The 17,841-nt window shown below is 39.9% G+C and overlaps 2 protein-coding genes across 4 annotated transcripts; one reads left to right on the forward strand and one right to left on the reverse strand.

The window, feature by feature from the left end:
- Nucleotides 1-6: 6 nt before the first annotated feature.
- Nucleotides 7-6,863, reverse strand: LOC135162554 (F-box only protein 32). The gene is made up of 7 exons (XM_064121165.1): nucleotides 6,574-6,863; nucleotides 4,112-4,161; nucleotides 3,974-4,023; nucleotides 3,572-3,758; nucleotides 3,153-3,328; nucleotides 2,814-3,064; nucleotides 7-2,602 (listed from the first exon to the last, which is right to left on the reverse strand). Exons 1-7 carry the CDS (start codon nucleotides 6,693-6,695, stop codon nucleotides 2,404-2,406), a joined length of 1,035 nt encoding a protein of 344 aa, XP_063977235.1. The 5' UTR covers nucleotides 6,696-6,863; the 3' UTR covers nucleotides 7-2,403.
- A 387-nt stretch (nucleotides 6,864-7,250) lies between these two features.
- LOC135162549 (serine/threonine-protein kinase MARK1) lies at nucleotides 7,251-16,618 on the forward strand. 3 transcript variants are annotated; one of them, XM_064121155.1, is made up of 8 exons: nucleotides 7,251-7,848; nucleotides 8,129-8,280; nucleotides 10,143-10,344; nucleotides 10,787-10,939; nucleotides 11,036-11,282; nucleotides 11,575-12,061; nucleotides 12,872-12,977; nucleotides 13,221-16,618. In XM_064121155.1, the coding sequence occupies exons 3-8, from the start codon at nucleotides 10,150-10,152 to the stop codon at nucleotides 14,958-14,960; spliced, it is 2,928 nt and encodes a 975-aa protein (XP_063977225.1). In that variant the 5' UTR covers nucleotides 7,251-7,848; nucleotides 8,129-8,280; nucleotides 10,143-10,149; the 3' UTR covers nucleotides 14,961-16,618. The 3 variants fall into 3 exon arrangements, with proteins under 3 accessions (XP_063977225.1, XP_063977223.1, XP_063977224.1); XM_064121153.1 differs by having other exon boundaries at nucleotides 7,252-7,848; nucleotides 12,869-12,977; XM_064121154.1 differs by having other exon boundaries at nucleotides 7,252-7,848; nucleotides 8,139-8,280; nucleotides 12,869-12,977.
- The last annotated feature ends 1,223 nt before the right edge of the window (nucleotides 16,619-17,841 follow it).

The following is a 17,841-nucleotide window of genomic DNA, read 5'->3' on the forward strand; positions in this document are numbered from 1 at the left end:
GAAAAATTATATTGAAATAGATTTTTATTTAAAAGCATCTCCACATCACATCGCACTAAACATTGGTCTAACGATTAAAATTAGATTCCGTCTTCTGCAGCTGAAAATATCGTTGAGATTTTGATGTTTTCCGGAACACCAATGTTGCTCCTCTTGATAAGCTACCCCATTTGATTAATATAATTCGGGTTGTTCATTGAATCGTCTTATTATTCCTTAAATAAATTTTCAGTGATTTTAAATCACCCTAAGTAATGACTAGGTTAGTAGAACACTTCATGCAATCGTTTTATGTTTTCTCTCGAGTGACATTTTAAAAATCAATTGTATAAAAACATGAAATTATTCGTATTTTTCCAACGTTTATCAACGAAATTCAACAAATCGTATTTATAACAAATAGTCAATTCACGTTAATGCAATAGCATTCGCTTTGGCAGTTAATTTTTCATATTGATTTCAATGATATCAATTATCAGGAATTATGCATATACCAATTGTGTAATTATTCATAACTTATTCAGAATATTAATTATCGAGAAATAGAAAATACCAAGTGAATACAATATCTTGATTAATTACGATAATCTTAATCATAATAATCAATCATCGTAAATAGTTTGAAAATTCGTTAAATGATGACTGAAGCAGGGGAGACCGAGCAAAATCACAACTATTTAATACCTAATGATTTATTTTATGTCACGTTTCTAAAAATTGTTTGAATTCACGAACTGCAATCGTTGGGGCTTAATTTTTTAATTTTTATCTGCCGTTGCCTCTGTCTCCCCTACAATTTAATTCGTATTTCATCTCTTCACACAAACCTACTACATTATAATTCTTAGACACTCGGGAATAACTGTTTAATTGATTAATCATTCGGACGTATCGATTGGAGGGAAGGGCCAGGTTATTTTGCTGAGGCCATCTCTCTTTCTGACACTTCGAAAAATTCTCACTTCACACGGAGAGAAATTCTTCAGATAAATTCTAGCACTCGCACTCAAAAGCAAATCCAATCTAGTTATGAAAACTCGTAGTACTCATTAACCGTAATTAATTAATCTTAGTAATAATTTTCCAGGTGAGAGTAGTGGAAGCTAATTTACCTCGTGACCCTTTTAGCCATAATCGTGTCTAAATAATTGGAAAATAAATAATTAAATTAATTCATCATTAATTGAATATGCAAATTGCGAATTATCTTATAAATCGATAATTTAATTTGGAAGACGACGATTATCTGATTAATCGAAGATGACACTAACATGGCCCCCTATAGGCCCATAAGATCTTTTCTATACAGAAAAAAATACTAGAATTTCTCTTGAGAATTTTTTTCCGCGCACCGATCAATTAAGTAAATTTTATTCTTACGATAATAGCGAAATATATTTATGTACATGTACGTATAAAGTATAAAGCTAGTTCAGTCCGGGAAAAAATAACGTAATAAAAAAAAATATTCATCGTGAAAAAAAGCGAAATAGAACACAGCATAGGTTTATCATTCAGATGTGGTTAGTTGCGAGTTTATTCTTCGTTTAATATACTTCATCGAAAAAGGAGAGAAAATAAAAACTTAATAATTGCGATTGAGCTACCAAAGAATTCTAAGCACCAGACAAATCATCACAAGTGGAGGACCAGTTAGTTTATAAATCTTATTCAATGTCGGAATATTTTCTGTTCGGAGGACCTAATCACTTCTGCTAAAACCATTGACAAGTGGTTTAAAATCTACGAATTTCCTGAATTCCAATTTACGGGAAATTTTTTTGTGATTGGTGTACACAGCTTTGGAATTAGGTCGACCGCATCTAAATACCGCACGTATTTTTACGGGAATTATTGGAAGTCAATTGCAGTCACGAAATGTTACATGACAGCAGAATTTATTGAAATTCTGTCTGCAATCGCGTGGAACCGCTTTAATTTCGAATTTATAATGTGAATTTGGATGTAAAATATTGTAAATTATGGAGTGAATAGCCCCTCCTTTTATTCAAATGATTCAGCAATGAAGGAATCGATATGTCGATTTCACTCGGAAGTTATGAGAATTTCCCGGTTCTCCACTGCACCAATGAATTTTGAATTTTTGGGCCCTCTTATACAATGAAAATATCCAAATTGAAATTAAGCCGTTGAAATAGTTTAGCTGCTCTCTCGATGATTGCCCTGAGCGATAAAGAAACGGACTGAGATTTTTTGCCCCGCTCTCACTCGGAACAGACTGAATAATTCTCCATCAACGATCAACATTAGATTCTCTAACGAAAAAACGATATATCATCTCACTATTATTTCATTCCTCGTCGCTAGAGTTGATCTCTAGAAATCCCGGAAATGTAGTATTTTTTTTCTCCCAGTTGTTCACAGACCAGATTTTTAATCATCTCACAGTGAGAAAAATTTCAGGAAAGTCTGCGGTGGGATGGGAACGTGAAGGGAGGATTGGTCGACGTCAGCCAGCTTCTCTTGAAACGCAGGGTCCTGATCAGCAATGCAAGGATGTCCGAGTGATCGCCAGAAAAGGCACCGGCAATTCCTACACAATTGGATCATCTCGGCGTAGTCCTCGCGAAGTCCAAAAGATCTTAATTTTAAAATAAATTAAGCAAATGTTATTGTGAATTGCGTCAGGAATCTATTGAACCTAATGAATGGTCTAGAGACAATGTTGGCTATGATTATTGAATCGTTCTTCCATGAAAAAAAAAAGAAAATAATTATTCTACACAAAATGTCATTTATATTGAACTGAATAAGGTTAATAATAGTTTCAAGCTTAAACAGCTGATATCTACCTCCGAGCTAATGTAAAAATAGTTTTCCAATCCTTCCCAGGATTATTCTGCATAGTAGTAGAAATCTGTTGCGACGTAAAATGATACTGTGCAAGTTCCCTCCATATTCTCTGCTCCTGAGCAAGTACAGCGAGATGTTCACAAGCCTCTGAAGACGCCTCGATATCCCTGGGATCACTGAGACGCAGGAGTACCTCCCTACGGCACTCAGCAGGTAAATCAGCCCATTGTGGATGCTGTTCCTCATCCGGCTATCCACAAACCCGGATTATTTATCTCGATAAAATCCATTTCCACGTGGTTGACACATTCGCTCCCATTCTTACCAATAATTCTCACCTGAGTTATCGTGATGGAAGACGCAATGTGGAGGATTCGGTCGAGTGCAGCTTTGTGTTTTTCCCAGAGTATGACTGAGCCAAGGGGTCGACCCCCCCAGCAGCAACCTGCACTGAAGGCACGTACACGTTCAATCAGTCTGCGAAGCTTTCCCGTCTGCTGTTGTGATAAGGAAACTGGTGGCAGAGTAAAAGGTTTTTTTTCTCTAAAGAAATCGATCTGGAAAATAGTGCGTTTTATATAAATGTCGAAAACCTAAATGGGCTAAAAGAAAAAGTTGTATGGAAAATTTGGTTGTTTATGAATTTCTTCGCAAAAAATGTACCTTTCGAACTTTCTCACGACCCCTCCCGGTCGCTGATAAGACGTTCCAATTCTACAGCGGTTTCTATCCCAGAAATTCGTGCTAATAAATTTACCTTCTAAAGCAACTTCCTCCAGCATATTAAACAGGACCCGCTGGGCGCAACCACTCAACCCCCCCATGGTGTGGCTGACCAATAGATCCAACAGCCTAACAATATAGTTAAACCTTCGACAATCGTGAACAGCTGACAGAAAGTCGAGTCTCTTGAGTGCATCGCTGAGTCCATTGAAACCCGCGATCTGCCAAAAATAGAAAGTCTGGATGAAAAAACACTCCACAAGGAGAAAGAATGCACCAAAGGGTGAGGGATCGCAATCCATGACAGACTAGAATAGGAATTTAAATTAATTATCCCTGAATTGGTGTGTTGACGCTAGTCCAAAAATCCTCGCTTCCTGAGAAGCAAATGTGATATCTAAGTTTAGATGCATTCAACACCGGAAGAGTCACTCACCTCGCGGGTACACTTCAGGGTTATATGACAGTGTGGTTGGACGGCATTTTCTAAAAAATGTAGAAAAACATCTAGTGAATATTTTCCTCCTGCGCATTAGAGACTTAAACTAATTTTATTTTCCCTTTTTAGAATCACCTTTTTTCTTCTCCTTCTCCTTTTCTCGTTTGTCACCCTCTTTTTCGGTTCTGAAAACACGAGAGGGAAAAATGTTATTTCTCGTGCACTCTTGGGAGTCTCTTGAAAAATGTGAAAAAGACTTTTCCAGTTTAAACAGCTGACGAAGGAAGAGGCATTAGCAAGATGCATTAATGAATGTCAATTTGGCCTTAAACTGTCTGTTTTTTTTCTCGTTAACTTGAGTAATAAATACCTGAATTTTCAATATAAATATTAATTTTACTTGGCTGCAGACAGCATTGTGAATGCAATTATTTTTAATGAGCAAATTTGGCAAATAAATTGCGTGAGAATTTAAGAAGCATGAATATTCAGCTTCATTGAAAAAAAGTTCATCTTCGTCATACGGCGGTCCTCGAATTACTCATTTGTACCCAGCGTGACGAAAAAATAATTGTTTATTCATTATTACTTCCGAATTTAAAAACTCATATCGTTGAATTGCTCACGGACTTCGTTGTTTATCTTGACAATTCAAGGAAACTTAAGTAATTAAGAATGTGAATAGAAGAGCTGATTGGACAAAGCTCTCGGAGCATTTGTAGTCTTCAGTGTTCATTGCTCCGATCTCCACTAATCGCTCCACGGGATTTTGGTGAAAGATTGATGCTGCAAAACCGACCCAAAAAGGTTACTCCCTCCTCTCCTCATGTTCATTAGAACTTGGTTCCCAGTTGTCACCACTTCATCCCTCACTTTCTCCTATTCCCCTGGCTCGTTTTATCTCATTTTTTCTTCACTTTTCACATCACTGTGAGCATGAAAAAATTGTAGAGTACGTCCTCAGGTCTCTTCATTATACTCCGGCAGTAAACAGACCGCGGAGACTTCCCATCAGGCCCTTCACTATCAAAGAGACGGCTTTCGTAAGAACTCATTTGGAAATATTTCAATTTCCACATCGTGAAAAATTTAATTGCATGAAATTCTGATGTTACACACGTGTACCGAGAAAACATGCGAGTTGTCGAGAGGTCGTACCCACCAGCAGACGCCGTTCCGTGTCAACGAAGACCTTGGGTTGATCCGATTATGCGTCGCTTACCCAGAGGAAAACCTCGACTCGTGTGTGTTTCATCCCGTTAATTCCTGCGGTTATTGCGCAACATATCATGACATCCCATTTCGTCTCAATTCAATAGCTCCTTTAAACATGTAACAGCGAATTGTAGTGATGGGAGAATTTATTCTCATGTGATTGAAAAATATCCTTGGCCCAGGACACCCCAGTGACCCAGTTTTATCCATTGGGTCAAACCGATATATGAGATTTCAGTCATCCCCTTCCTACTCCCCCGCACCCCTCCGGGAACACTACCAATCCCCGAAGATTGGCATGTCAGGGCTCGAGGGGAGGGTTTACCCCGTTACACGTCACTCTAAGGCAATTACTAGCTGGACAGTCATGTTTGTATTTCATTGCTGAAATTTTTCTCAGAAATTCCTGCAAATTTTTTGATTGAAAATTCATTATGTTATCGAGAGCAGAGGAAATTCATGGAGAATCGATCAATTTCTACCCTTCGAAAATAAATCTAAAAATATTCATAAAGAGCTCCAAAAAAATCTCCAGGAATGCGCTTCTCCATGAATTCCCATAAATTCTCCAAACCCCATGATGGAAACCGTTGAAATTCCATAATGTAAAACATCACGAGCCTCGCAGAACACTCGATCCCCTGAATGATCTCCGATTTCTCCCGTGACAAGATAACCAGGGAATATAAACCAGCCGGACTATTACCCCCCACGAAAGCGTGACGATTCGACTCTCCATCAATTTTCCTCCTGCCTATCTCTAAAATGACCTCTCTAATTCGACCAGTAAACAAGCAAAAATAATCGAGACAGCAAAAACGAATTATCATAAAAATGCGATACCATTATTCCCTGTTAAACTCCCATCAATTTTTATCAAACTCCTCTTTTCCACGTTAAACAAATCATCAAAATAGAATATTTCTAAACAATTCAGTCTCCATTTTGCCCCATTCCCTTACGATCGATCTCATACACCTCAGCCACAACATGTATGCCATTGTCCCAGCGATTCAACCTGCACTTTGTTCAATAGTTCCGCACCATAATTGTGGCAACATTGGAAAATAAAATTAAATCCTGCAAAATTGCTGCAACATTCCCCCTTCTATACCCCTCACCCCATCATCCCCAAGACGATTAGAACATCTGAAAAATACGCGAAATGAAAAAATCAACAGATCCAGGAAAAACTGCACTCCAAAATGATCTGAAACCATTGAATGTAAACATCGTCTGGTAAACAAAGATGTCGACTGGATCGATTCAACAGCTGTCTAGTGTATCCGCGAACAAAGACAAATGTCTGGTTCACCCCAACTCCCCCAAGAGTCTCAGTACATGGAATTTTCGCTGAAAATGGCGTCGTTAAATTCACTCACCGTATCAGCAATGACAGTGTCTTGTTATTAGCGCACTCCAGTATTTTCTTTTTCTCCCAACCCTCGACAGTCTTCACCCACTCCTCACCGGGACTCCTCCAGTCCTTGGAGATGAACGGCATGATCGTGGTTACCAGCTAAATGTTTCGTTACACTGGCTACTTTTCACGATCTGTGTTCCTTCAGGTGTTGACAATTGTCGGGAGATACAAACGCTGAACAGGACTTCTACGAGTCCCCAGTGTTTGGTATCCCCTCACTCGCGGGACTGCTGGCTACTGCCAGTTTATCCTCATGCGCATGGCTTTGTTTCTGTGACGTCACGAGGCCATCAGCTGGCCACTGCGTCGTTCTCTCACACTGTCAGACTGTCAACTGCATTACCGAGCGAGTTGATAGCTGGAATTGGAGTCATTCAAAAGAGTTGATTGAATTTCGGAATGACGGTTCTCAGGGCTCAGGTCTATAAACTATTGTTCGGGAGGTGGACTTATACCACTACGAGCTTCGAATCGCTTTACACACAAGTGATGAAACGCACACAGCATTCGTCTTTCCGCCGTCGATAAAAACACTCCTCAACAGATGTCTCTGAGTAATTGCCATCGCAGCTCGGCGACCCAAATGCTTCGCTGGCAGATGCCGACACAAAGCATGTTCCCCCCGTGGACGACGATCGCATCTACGTCTCGCCTTCCCTGCCTCTTGTGACCACCTCGCGACGTGTTGTGTCGGGTCTTTTCGGGCCAACCCTCACCCATTTGCTTCATTCTTTAAAAAAAACCCTCAGACACCTAGTGAATCCACGATAAGTGGGGAATCCAAAGTGCGAAAGACATTTTGAGAACAAGCATCCCGTCACCGCGCAGTGATTTGCATCAGCTGGACAGTGAATTTGGGACAGCGGAACGAGACAACTCTGGTGTTTTTTTCTTTACTCCTCTGGGCTTTGCACGCTGGATCACGAGTTTGTGTGTGTGCAGTTTGATGGCCGCGTCTCGACGCCTTATTTTATTATTCGCGTGAGAGAGCCGACAAAACACGGATTTAACCCCGTGGGGAGGTGAATTGCAAACGTCCGGACGCGAGCGACATTGGTGCCTTGACGTAGTTGAAAAATTGTGCTCAAGAATTTCAAGTGGAGAACAAGTGGATTATCCGTTTTCGATTTTTCTCATTCGCGTGGTATTTTCGGTGATCGAGAGAATCTCGACGACTAGGGGAGTGAGGAGAGACAGGTCGATCGAAGGTGGGCGGGGCGGGGAGAACGAAAAGGTAAATTGAGAAGACTGTTTTTTAATACTTTTTTTTCCAAGTTTAAAACCCCCCTTCGACCCGGAGATCATGAACATGGGATTCATTTGAGTAAATTACGTCAGACAAATTTTTTTTTGTGACAAATGTCGTCTTGAAAGTAAACAATTTACGTTGATTGTCAACGGAGTACATCGACTTGCGAATAGAGCCAAGACAATTATGATTTACCGTGACTAGAACAATCCCTTGATATTGTTGGTGGTGTGGGTCATGGTGTGATAGATACAAGTTTTTGTAGTGTTTCATAGGTGACGATTGAGGGAGAAATTGGTGCAGGAGGAACAGGGGAGAGAGGACATGCTTGGTCAACACAAATGACGGAACGTAGTAGAGACGGACAGGAGGGGAGACCGTGGTTTCAGTTATCGCCAAGGCTGACCTAGCACAAAGGTATGGTTGAATGGTCTGTGGGGAATGTGATAAGGACAGGGTTTTGTTGCAACTTTTGGCGACAGGGGATTGCAGGGGAGGAGCTTTGTCGAGTGACCCTGTTGAGGGAATGTTGCTATTGAATTTATGGGAGCAATTGTTTTTAATAATACAATACGAGAATCGTGAATTGTATAAAAATGGGGTGGAATGGAGGAATTTGGGGAACTCGAGCTCTGGACGATGAGAGTATTCTTTTTTGCAGTCAAGAGTGGCTGGGGAATTTACCGGAATTGGCCATTTTAGTTTTATTATCAGGTGAATAGCACTAGAGGAGGAGAGGGAGTAATACGGAGGCTATATTTAAATAATTTATTCAGTTGCATTCAATTTATAATAGTGATCCTGTCTAAAATTTTCAGATTGAAAAAACAAAAATTCAATGTGCTGTCTCTTCTTATGGGTCTTCGTACTGCTCGCGCTTCCCTTAATGTATTTTCCACTAGTAGTATTTTTATTGTGGCTTGGAAAACATTGAGTCATAAATAGAAGGGTTAACGGAAGGAAACCATCGGCGTGACCCTCTGCTAGGAACGCTGTTATTGAACCTGGGTAGACTTTTTAAAAATAATACTGTGACGTTTGGAATTGAATCATCCCCTGGAGTCGATCCTGGATGATCCAATACTGAAGTGAATAGTCCCTCGCCCTAGCGTTTATAGTAGACTAGACAATTACGCCCTTCCCACTTGCTGTCCCACACGTGATCGGCCCACCTCACTGTTCCACTTCATACCTAAATTCTTATGTCTCTTCTACTTCAATTTGTTTTCACCGACCCTCCTTCTTGAACCTATCTCAGAACGTCCAACACCCCACTTTAATTGAAATTTAATGGCGAACAGAATAGATTGGTCCACTCGTGTTATAATGGTCTCAAGGGGCGAAGCCGCAAGTTGCACTTTAGCACGATCGTGTCTTTGAAATTAATTCCCCCCGGGCTCCTAACTAATCGAACATAAAAGACCAGGGAAGGGAGAAGGGACATGAAAATAACTGGAGTAAAAACAAGTCAATGCTTCCTGAAATGCGTGAAATACTGGGGTAGAAAGCATGTTGGAATTCAATCGATCAACTGTTCCATCCCTAATTTATTCCTCCGATGAGTGGAATTCTGACAATGCAGATGTGAAAACAGAGGAGAATACAAGTCCAGGCTGCTTTCATTACCGAGGGGATCACATTTCCCATCGTAATTACCTCTGCTACCATGGGATTCTCCATGGCTGAAGGAAGGAAAAAATTGCGGCAAAAAATGAGATGGAATGGGGTTGGGACGGTGGCTGGGGGTGGGAGGATGTGGAGTGGGTGAAAATCTCAAGACGGTCAATACTCTCGTAAAGCAATTTATTTCTTAAGAATTATATCCCGGCGTACAACGGAAGTTTTACGGATGGTTATTATCGGATGTCAATTCATCTTGAATTAGCATTCCAGTGTGAATTAACCTTCGCCTGGTGCAATCTTGCATTGGCTGCATTGGCACATGTATATTTCTTCGGAAAATCCGCAGCGCTCAGCGCATTCCTTCCATTCACCCACTCCTCTTCTTCCCTTCCCCGGAGAATGAATCTCCGTCGTTATTTCCGTGCATTTTCCAATATCCGTAAACGAGTCAATCTGCATTTTAATTTCTTCCCTTGACACGACTTACCATCGATCCTCAATAAAGAATTTTTACCCCATTCCATCCAATTACGAATTCATCCCGGGGCTTTGCCACTTGAATTGCAATTTTTTTTACATATTTATATTGCCAGGTGACTAAATGCATTAATTAAATGTCAAGCTCTTGATCCAGAATTCAATGAATATGATTTTAGCTGCGCGATGCATCGGCGATTGGGACACAGCAATTACGATGGAAAAATCGCTGGTCTTTATGACCTTGAGGAGACACTGGGTCGTGGTCACTTTGCCGTTGTCAAATTGGCTCGTCATGTTTTTACGGGAGAAAAAGTTGCTGTGAAGGTTATTGATAAGAGCAAATTGGATGAGGTATCGAGAGCTCATCTCTTTCAGGAGGTAAATAAAATTGTTTTATTGGTTTTTTTTTCATGGTACAGAGAGATATATCGATGCTACCATTGTTGAAATGTCATCATTTTTCCGGTAACTGCCATTGTTGAATCCATCGGGTTTGAAATTTGTGAATATCGTATGAACTAAGCCAATTTGAGATGAAACTCTTCATTAATTTCCGATTTATGTTCTAATTGGGGAATTTTTCTATAAAAGATTCAAGGCTATTTTATCGTGACATCAACCTACTATTCAATTTTCTGTCGAATTTTTCAAACATTAAGGGACCCTTCAGTTGAAATGGTTTCCCCAAGATTTTCTCGGAACTCATGTCACGTTGAATAATTCAAGAATTTCACTTTAACATTCGCCCCAAATTTTCTATCACTCCAAACGCGACCTTAAAATTGCAAATAAAACATGAGCCCCTAAAAAAACCCATCAGGTAAGATGTATGAAGCTGGTGCAGCATCCCAACGTCGTTCGACTTTACGAAGTCATAGACACCCAGACAAAGCTCTACCTCATTCTGGAGCTGGGCGACGGTGGAGACCTTTACGACTACATCATGCGTCATGACAGCGGTCTAACCGAGGAGGTACGTATCTAACCAGAAGCCCTGACACAGTCATAAAGACACATATTCCCTTTATACATCCCCTATATATTATTTTTTTTATACCTGTCATTTCAGCTAGCAAGAACGTACTTCAGGCAGATTGTGAGAGCTATCTCGTACTGCCACCGTCTTCACGTTGTACACAGGGATTTGAAGCCCGAGAATGTTGTATTCTTCGAGAAACTTGGTACAGTAAAACTCACGGATTTTGGCTTCAGTAATAGATTTTGTCCGGGACAAAAATTGGAGACATCGTGCGGTTCATTGGCTTACTCGGCACCGGAGATTCTTCTCGGTGATAGTTATGATGCACCAGCAGTTGGTTAGTACTTCCTTTATGCTTTATTCATGAGCAGTAGAGTATTAAATTTTTTTCAATAAAACCTAATGGTGATTTTTTTTCTTCTTGATCCATATTGTTTTCATTATTCAAATGCAGAATATGATTTGCACTATATTCATTTTACTAGCTAAAATTTTCTTATAAAATGCCACAAACTTTTACCCCCATTTTTTAAGGAATTGAGATTTTGAATTTAATGTGTAATAGGAATATGAAAACTTCAAAGCCACTTCTGTTATTTACTGAACGGCGATATGTTATTGTGATGCAGATGTGTGGTCCCTTGGTGTCATCCTCTACATGCTAGTTTGTGGCCAGGCACCATTTCAAGAAGCCAACGACAGTGAAACATTAACCATGATAATGGATTGTAAATATTCCATACCATCGCATGTATCAGAGGAGTGCAAGAGACTGATAGCAAGAATGTTGGTGCGGGAGCCTGAAGGCAGAGCAACCCTTGAGGAAATAGCTGCTGATCCCTGGCTCGGTATATCAACAGACACCGATTCTGACACGGTTGAGGCACTACCTCTTGTATCGAGGCAGCAAGTATCCGAGGAGCATCACAATTTAATTATAACTAAAATGGTCAATGGTAATATTGCAACGAAGGAGGAGATACTTGATGCACTCGACAAAAACGAGTATAATCATATCACAGCAACGTATTTTCTACTGGCGGAACGTAAATTGCGTGCTCAAAGGCAAGAGCTTGTTGCCATGACTCGTCCTGAATTGTTGAACGTCAGTTCACGGTGAGTCTGAAAGAAGATTAAATTCATCAACAATTATCAAGAATTATTTTCCTCTGTTTTCACCATTAATGAGGAGATATTAAATAATTTTGATCAATTAGTAGGATTCACGGAGATCCATTTGCATTGAAATTATTCAATGTTTCGTATTCATTTTAATGATTTATTTTTATGAAATTTTATTGAGCGGTTAAAATGAATAATTCGTTCATTCTCGAGGTACCTTCTGTTGAAGTTACAAGGGCAGAGTTATCACATGTTTATAAATTCGGTCTTGTTATAAGATGATTCATTCCATTCCTGAGTGATAGCCCCTATTTCGGTCAATCACAGCGAAATGTTTAATGCAAACACAGCGTCTATTCAATTGCCGTTGAATAATAACTGCAGAACAGTCACTTGGGTTTCAACCATTGCCAACAACTGACATCATATCAAATTAAAATTCGGCTTTCTGCAGAATTTATCAGGCTCATCACGTCAAATTTTCATCAAAATCGCATCACTTAAGTAATCACTTACAATTCACCCGTGTACCGTATTTTCAAAATATTAATGGCTTATTCCAAGGCGCCTCACGGATGGTTGCACTTTAAAGATTTCACTTTGAATTATGAATTGGTATTTTTCGTTATTGAGTCTTGTTGAGTGAGTGTACAACGTGATAAACTATTCAATAAATTGAAACTGGCAGGAGCTTGGTTGACTTTAGCAAATAACACAATCAACCCTCCTGCACAAACAATAAAATTTCAGCCCAACTCAAACTTCATCGATAATTGAAACTCCCATTAATTTTCTTTGCAGTAGAACCCACGATCTCAACGTAAACGATCTCCGAGTCGATCAAAACTCCCTAGGCAGTGTAAATCAATCACTCTTGACAGTCCCCCGGACCCCAGGAGATCTACCCCAGGTAACTAGCGATACGAACATATACCACCGCTACCATCGAGCCTAGCCTCAAGCAAATCGACCAAAGATTGTACAAAAAAAGTTATATTGTACAAAACTCGTGCCTTATAATAATTGAATGAAACTGTAAATGAATTCAATAAACCCCAAATAAAAGTCCCAATATATCGTAGCCCAGGGCGTTGGTTCCCCTTGCATGCAAAGCCTCCTCAATAAAAAAAAAAGACACTCTCTTCGTTTCCAGAACGTTCGAACTCGCAAATGCAGTATCGTCCAGGAAGAGGAGGATGAGGACGATGTGTCCTCGTGTTCAGGCCGTGATGAGCACGGCAGTAATTCAGCGTTGAGCGCCTTAAATCGACGGGGTTCGCGATCAGAGGGAAAGCTCTCTCACCTCCTCCAGGAGCGTTTGTCACAACTATCGGAGAAGCACTTGCTGAAGCAATCAGTTCGTCCTCTTCAGGAAACAAAGACATCACCGAGTCACACGTTCACTGTCATCAGAGTGGATGATACGAAGGGTCAGGAGCCACCAAAACCCTGGCGTGGAGTTACTGACCCAGAGGGAAGGCCCAAATCCCTGACAGAGGCGGTTAAATCGGGGAATAAATGGCGAAACGAGCGTACACCAATGTCGGACAATTCCAGAAAAGTGGATAATTACAATCTTCAAACAGCAACGACAATTCTCATTGAATCATCAACAGCTCCATCACCTCTTCGTTCTCGTCATACTGACACTGAACCTAAATACAAGACAATGCCATCACCAGTGACAACAGAGCCAGACAAGACGTTGAAGGAGATTCTGGAAGATGGTGATGGTTGTGAAACAAAGCCTGATGAGACGACAGCCAAATGCAGAGTTGTGAGGAGAATAGGGTACGAGCAAAAACGCAATAAATTTCATAAAACACGAACGACATCGTGCTCGAGTTCAGACGCTAGTGATGATGACAGTGAGAGCAGGAAGAAGAGAGCTCACAAACTTGGCGCTACACCTGGTAAACCCCTTCCCTCGAGAAGAGACAGTCACGACGATTCAAGTGACTCACAGGAGCCAGGGGGCAACTGTGGTGGTACTAGAGCATTCAATAATGGTGATAATGTCCAGGAGACAGCCACCACAAACACGACAACTGGGAGTAATCAGGGGGGCACGACAAACACTTCAACGTCGTCAGGTGGTGGTAAATCCCAGGGTAACAGTGATAATCAGGCCTTGTCATTCAGCAGAAGACACAGAGCTGGGAGGAGAAGAGCGGGTGAAACACGATTACGTGAGAGTCAATCATTAAACCGCATAACCGAAGTGCAGGAGGCAGAAACACCTGTTTGTCACTCGGTGGCTAAAACAATTGTTAATCAGTCTGTATCGTCGTCGTCCTCATCGTCATCAGTGAGAACAGTGACGATTAATGGGGCTGTGCAAATGTCACAGACAACGGTCCAGAGGGCTAAGGGCTTTGGTGCTAGACTCCTGCAGGGCTGGAATTTGACAAAGGGCAGCACAGACGTTTATAGTGATGATAAACACGAGGAGACTAATAGGGATGACAAGAAATTCAGTGTCTCCGATAAGGAGAATCGAGGATCTGTGAATAAAAGCGATTGTAAGAGCCGCAAAATCAGGCTTTTAACAAGATACTTTGCTGTACACAAGAAACTCTGTGTACCTCTGCCAGGTTTCTTCGGCAAAGGAAAAAGCTCTCTCTACAAGGCACGTTCCTGTGGTAATATTTCCAAGGATAGGGTGTCACCACCTTCACCGAAGTCCATGCTACTTTGTGCATCTGAGGATAAATGGAGGGGACAGTGGTGCGATAAGCAACATCAGCATCGTGGCAGTGATGGAGATATAAATCAGAATCTTGGGCTCGCGCAGTTTGTTCAGGAGAGTGTTATGGGAAAAGGATGCACTGGGTTACCTCCCATCTGTCATATACACCTGGGTGATGCATCCAAGTGCTGCAGTCTGTGTTGATGGTTGACTGGATTTTAAAATGAGGACAAGTGCAATAATTGTGCGGTAACTTTGACTCTCTGTTAGACAACGACTTGTTTATTTAGTCCTCGTCGTTATGACGTTCGACAGACGTCAGTGAAGACCATTTAGGATTTATAGGCAGGGGAGAAAATGATCGAGATCTTTGGGGGCTTTTTTATAGAACGATCAAAGCGCAGATCGATGTATCTAGTCCACGAGAGAGACGGAACTGTATTTTTTATCATTGCAGAGTTTATTACCATTAATTTTGTGTTTATTGATGGATTTTCTTCTTTTTTTAAAGTATTAGTGTGTAATATAGAGGGTGTAGGGAGATATCGTGGTAGTGGTTGTCCTTAGTATCAGCTCTTTGATTTACAAACTCGCTCGTTTTCTCTCACTGCGATGGCGCCGTGGTTTTTCTACCCTTCTGTTGAAAAATAATTATTATTCCTCCGTCCCTCGGTGCTTCCTCGTTTTCACCCTCCCCCCCCCCCTCGCCCCTCTTCGCTCGACTCTCTTCTCTCTACTCGTAAGTAAAAATGTAAATTAATAACGTTGAGGCATTGGTGCTGTTTTTTTTTCAAATGCAAGCTTCCAAGTGGTCTCAAATTTATCAATGACCTGCGTGGATTTATGCACTCGCGAAAAAGAATTGTTCAGTTCGCACTGATGAGGGTAATTCGTTTTAGCAAGATGCTTGTTTATGGAAATGAAGATTATTTATCCGGATAAATGTTGAATTATTGAGACCTCGTGGTGGATGTTAAATTTATTTAGAGATATTTATAGGACAGAATTGGGAAATATGATTTAACTTGAGGTCATCTTCAGTAGGGGAATTTTTGATTTTATGATTTTAAAATTATTGTGTGTCATATTGAACAGAATTTACGATCAATACTTATTTTATTTATTTCATTGATTCTGGTAGATGATTGTCCTCATCTTTACATAAATAATAGCAGTCGGAGATCCAAGTTGAAATGACTAAATAATTACAGCTAGTGTAATTATTTCTCTAATATTCTGGGAGCCTCTCGGCACAAGAAACGCTCAATTCAGTTGTAATTTGATTGGAAGAATGGATGACCTGGTATTCGCTACAAAATCGAATCACGTTGAAAATTCAATAGGAAATGATAGTTTCATATTAAATTATCTCGGTAAAATGAATTTATCCTGGCAGTGCAGGTATGACGAACATTGGGGAAGAAAAGGATGAAATAGTTAATGAGAGGATAAAAAATTAATGCAGCTGTCTCGATATTGTTTTGTACATTGTTTAGGTAGTCTCATCTCATCTCACCCCATCCTCTAGTAGTCTGGAGAACAAAAACATGATAAAACTAGAGAAAAAAAAAATACAACGTTATAATAAAAACCATAAAATCTGCGTGCAATTACCCGAGTGTTTTTGTTGGCCACTGCTCTGCGGACCCGTTACATTCTCATTTCTCCCCTTTCCCCCGAATTTTTTATATGCATAAAAAAAGTAAAATAATATGGAATGCAGCGGTGGGCCGTTATACTCCTTGCACGAACACAAGGATGTTTATATGTACCTATTGTCGAATTATAATAATTACCTACATGTATGTACCGAGCCAGACGTTTATCTAGAAATAATACAACATTTATTTATTATAACAAAATTCATGACTTCATTTTCCCTTCACAATAAAGCAATCAACAGTGAAATACTCCATGTTTACTAGCGATCAGGTGAGTTTTCGTGAAATATCTCCGAATCTAAGGGTGTGTACAAAAGATTTGTAAATATCCTTTTTTGAATTCCACGTTTCGCTCTACAAAAACGTTCTCGAACAAATTTTGCTATCTCACGTCTCGAGATATTTTATCAAAAATTGGCCAATGGTCATGAATTAATTAAAATCTTTTTGTTGCTTCGCTACCGAGAAGAACATGTGCTATGGTCAAAATTTGTGGAAGTTTAATTCCCCGTCAGGTAAGCTATTTACATAATTTACATAATACTGAATATTAAATGGATGAATCGGTACCAAAATATTCCGAGCAGTTTAAAAATTAATCTTTGCAGACATGTAATACTCGCCCGCAGGAATAACAATGCTAATTCAATGAAAGTGAAAAAAAAGCGCGTTTCAATTAACTGATACTATTCTGAAAATACATGTGTATTCAAAAAATTATCTCATGCATTCACTCACTCACTTTCCCTTAATGGAATCATTTTATCGTGGAAAAACCGTGAAATTGTTAATGAGGAGCTCAAAAGAGGGTGTGGGCTGTCGCATAGTGATGAGCATCAGGTGATGTCATCGAAACGCCACCGAACGTTGAATATGTAATTGTAATTGTCCTTTCACGAGTACAATTACCGAGTATGCACGTGAATTATCAAGTGTTGAAACAATCATTCATTAAAATTCTGAAGCAACCTGAACTTGCTTCTTATGTTTTTTTAGAGCTTTAGTAGGTGCGTACCTTTTTAATTGACACCAATCTCATTGTTTAAATTTGTTACCATGACCCGAATGCTAGGAAATCTTATTGATTGGCGCAAACTACTTCTGGCTACACCATACATTTTTCCGGGACAATAAAAAAACCCTTGCCCTGGTAACTCGTGTATTTTGAAATTTACATCAATGAAGTCTTTTACAAAATTAACATAATGGTAATTATGAAATGTATGAACTTGTACAATAAAACATCAAGCAGTTTTTTAATTTGTCTTTGTAAACATGGGAGGGCTCGAACAACAAAGTACTACTCAAATTCCAATGGAAGTACAAAAGATTTACACTTCAATTAGTTGATGCAACTCAGAAAACATCTAGGTATTAAAAAATTCACCTCACTTATTTATTCGCTCATTTCCGTCGAGTGAATT

This window comes from Diachasmimorpha longicaudata, chromosome 5, assembly GCF_034640455.1.
Source record: "Diachasmimorpha longicaudata isolate KC_UGA_2023 chromosome 5, iyDiaLong2, whole genome shotgun sequence".
Classification (NCBI taxonomy): domain Eukaryota; kingdom Metazoa; phylum Arthropoda; class Insecta; order Hymenoptera; family Braconidae; genus Diachasmimorpha; species Diachasmimorpha longicaudata.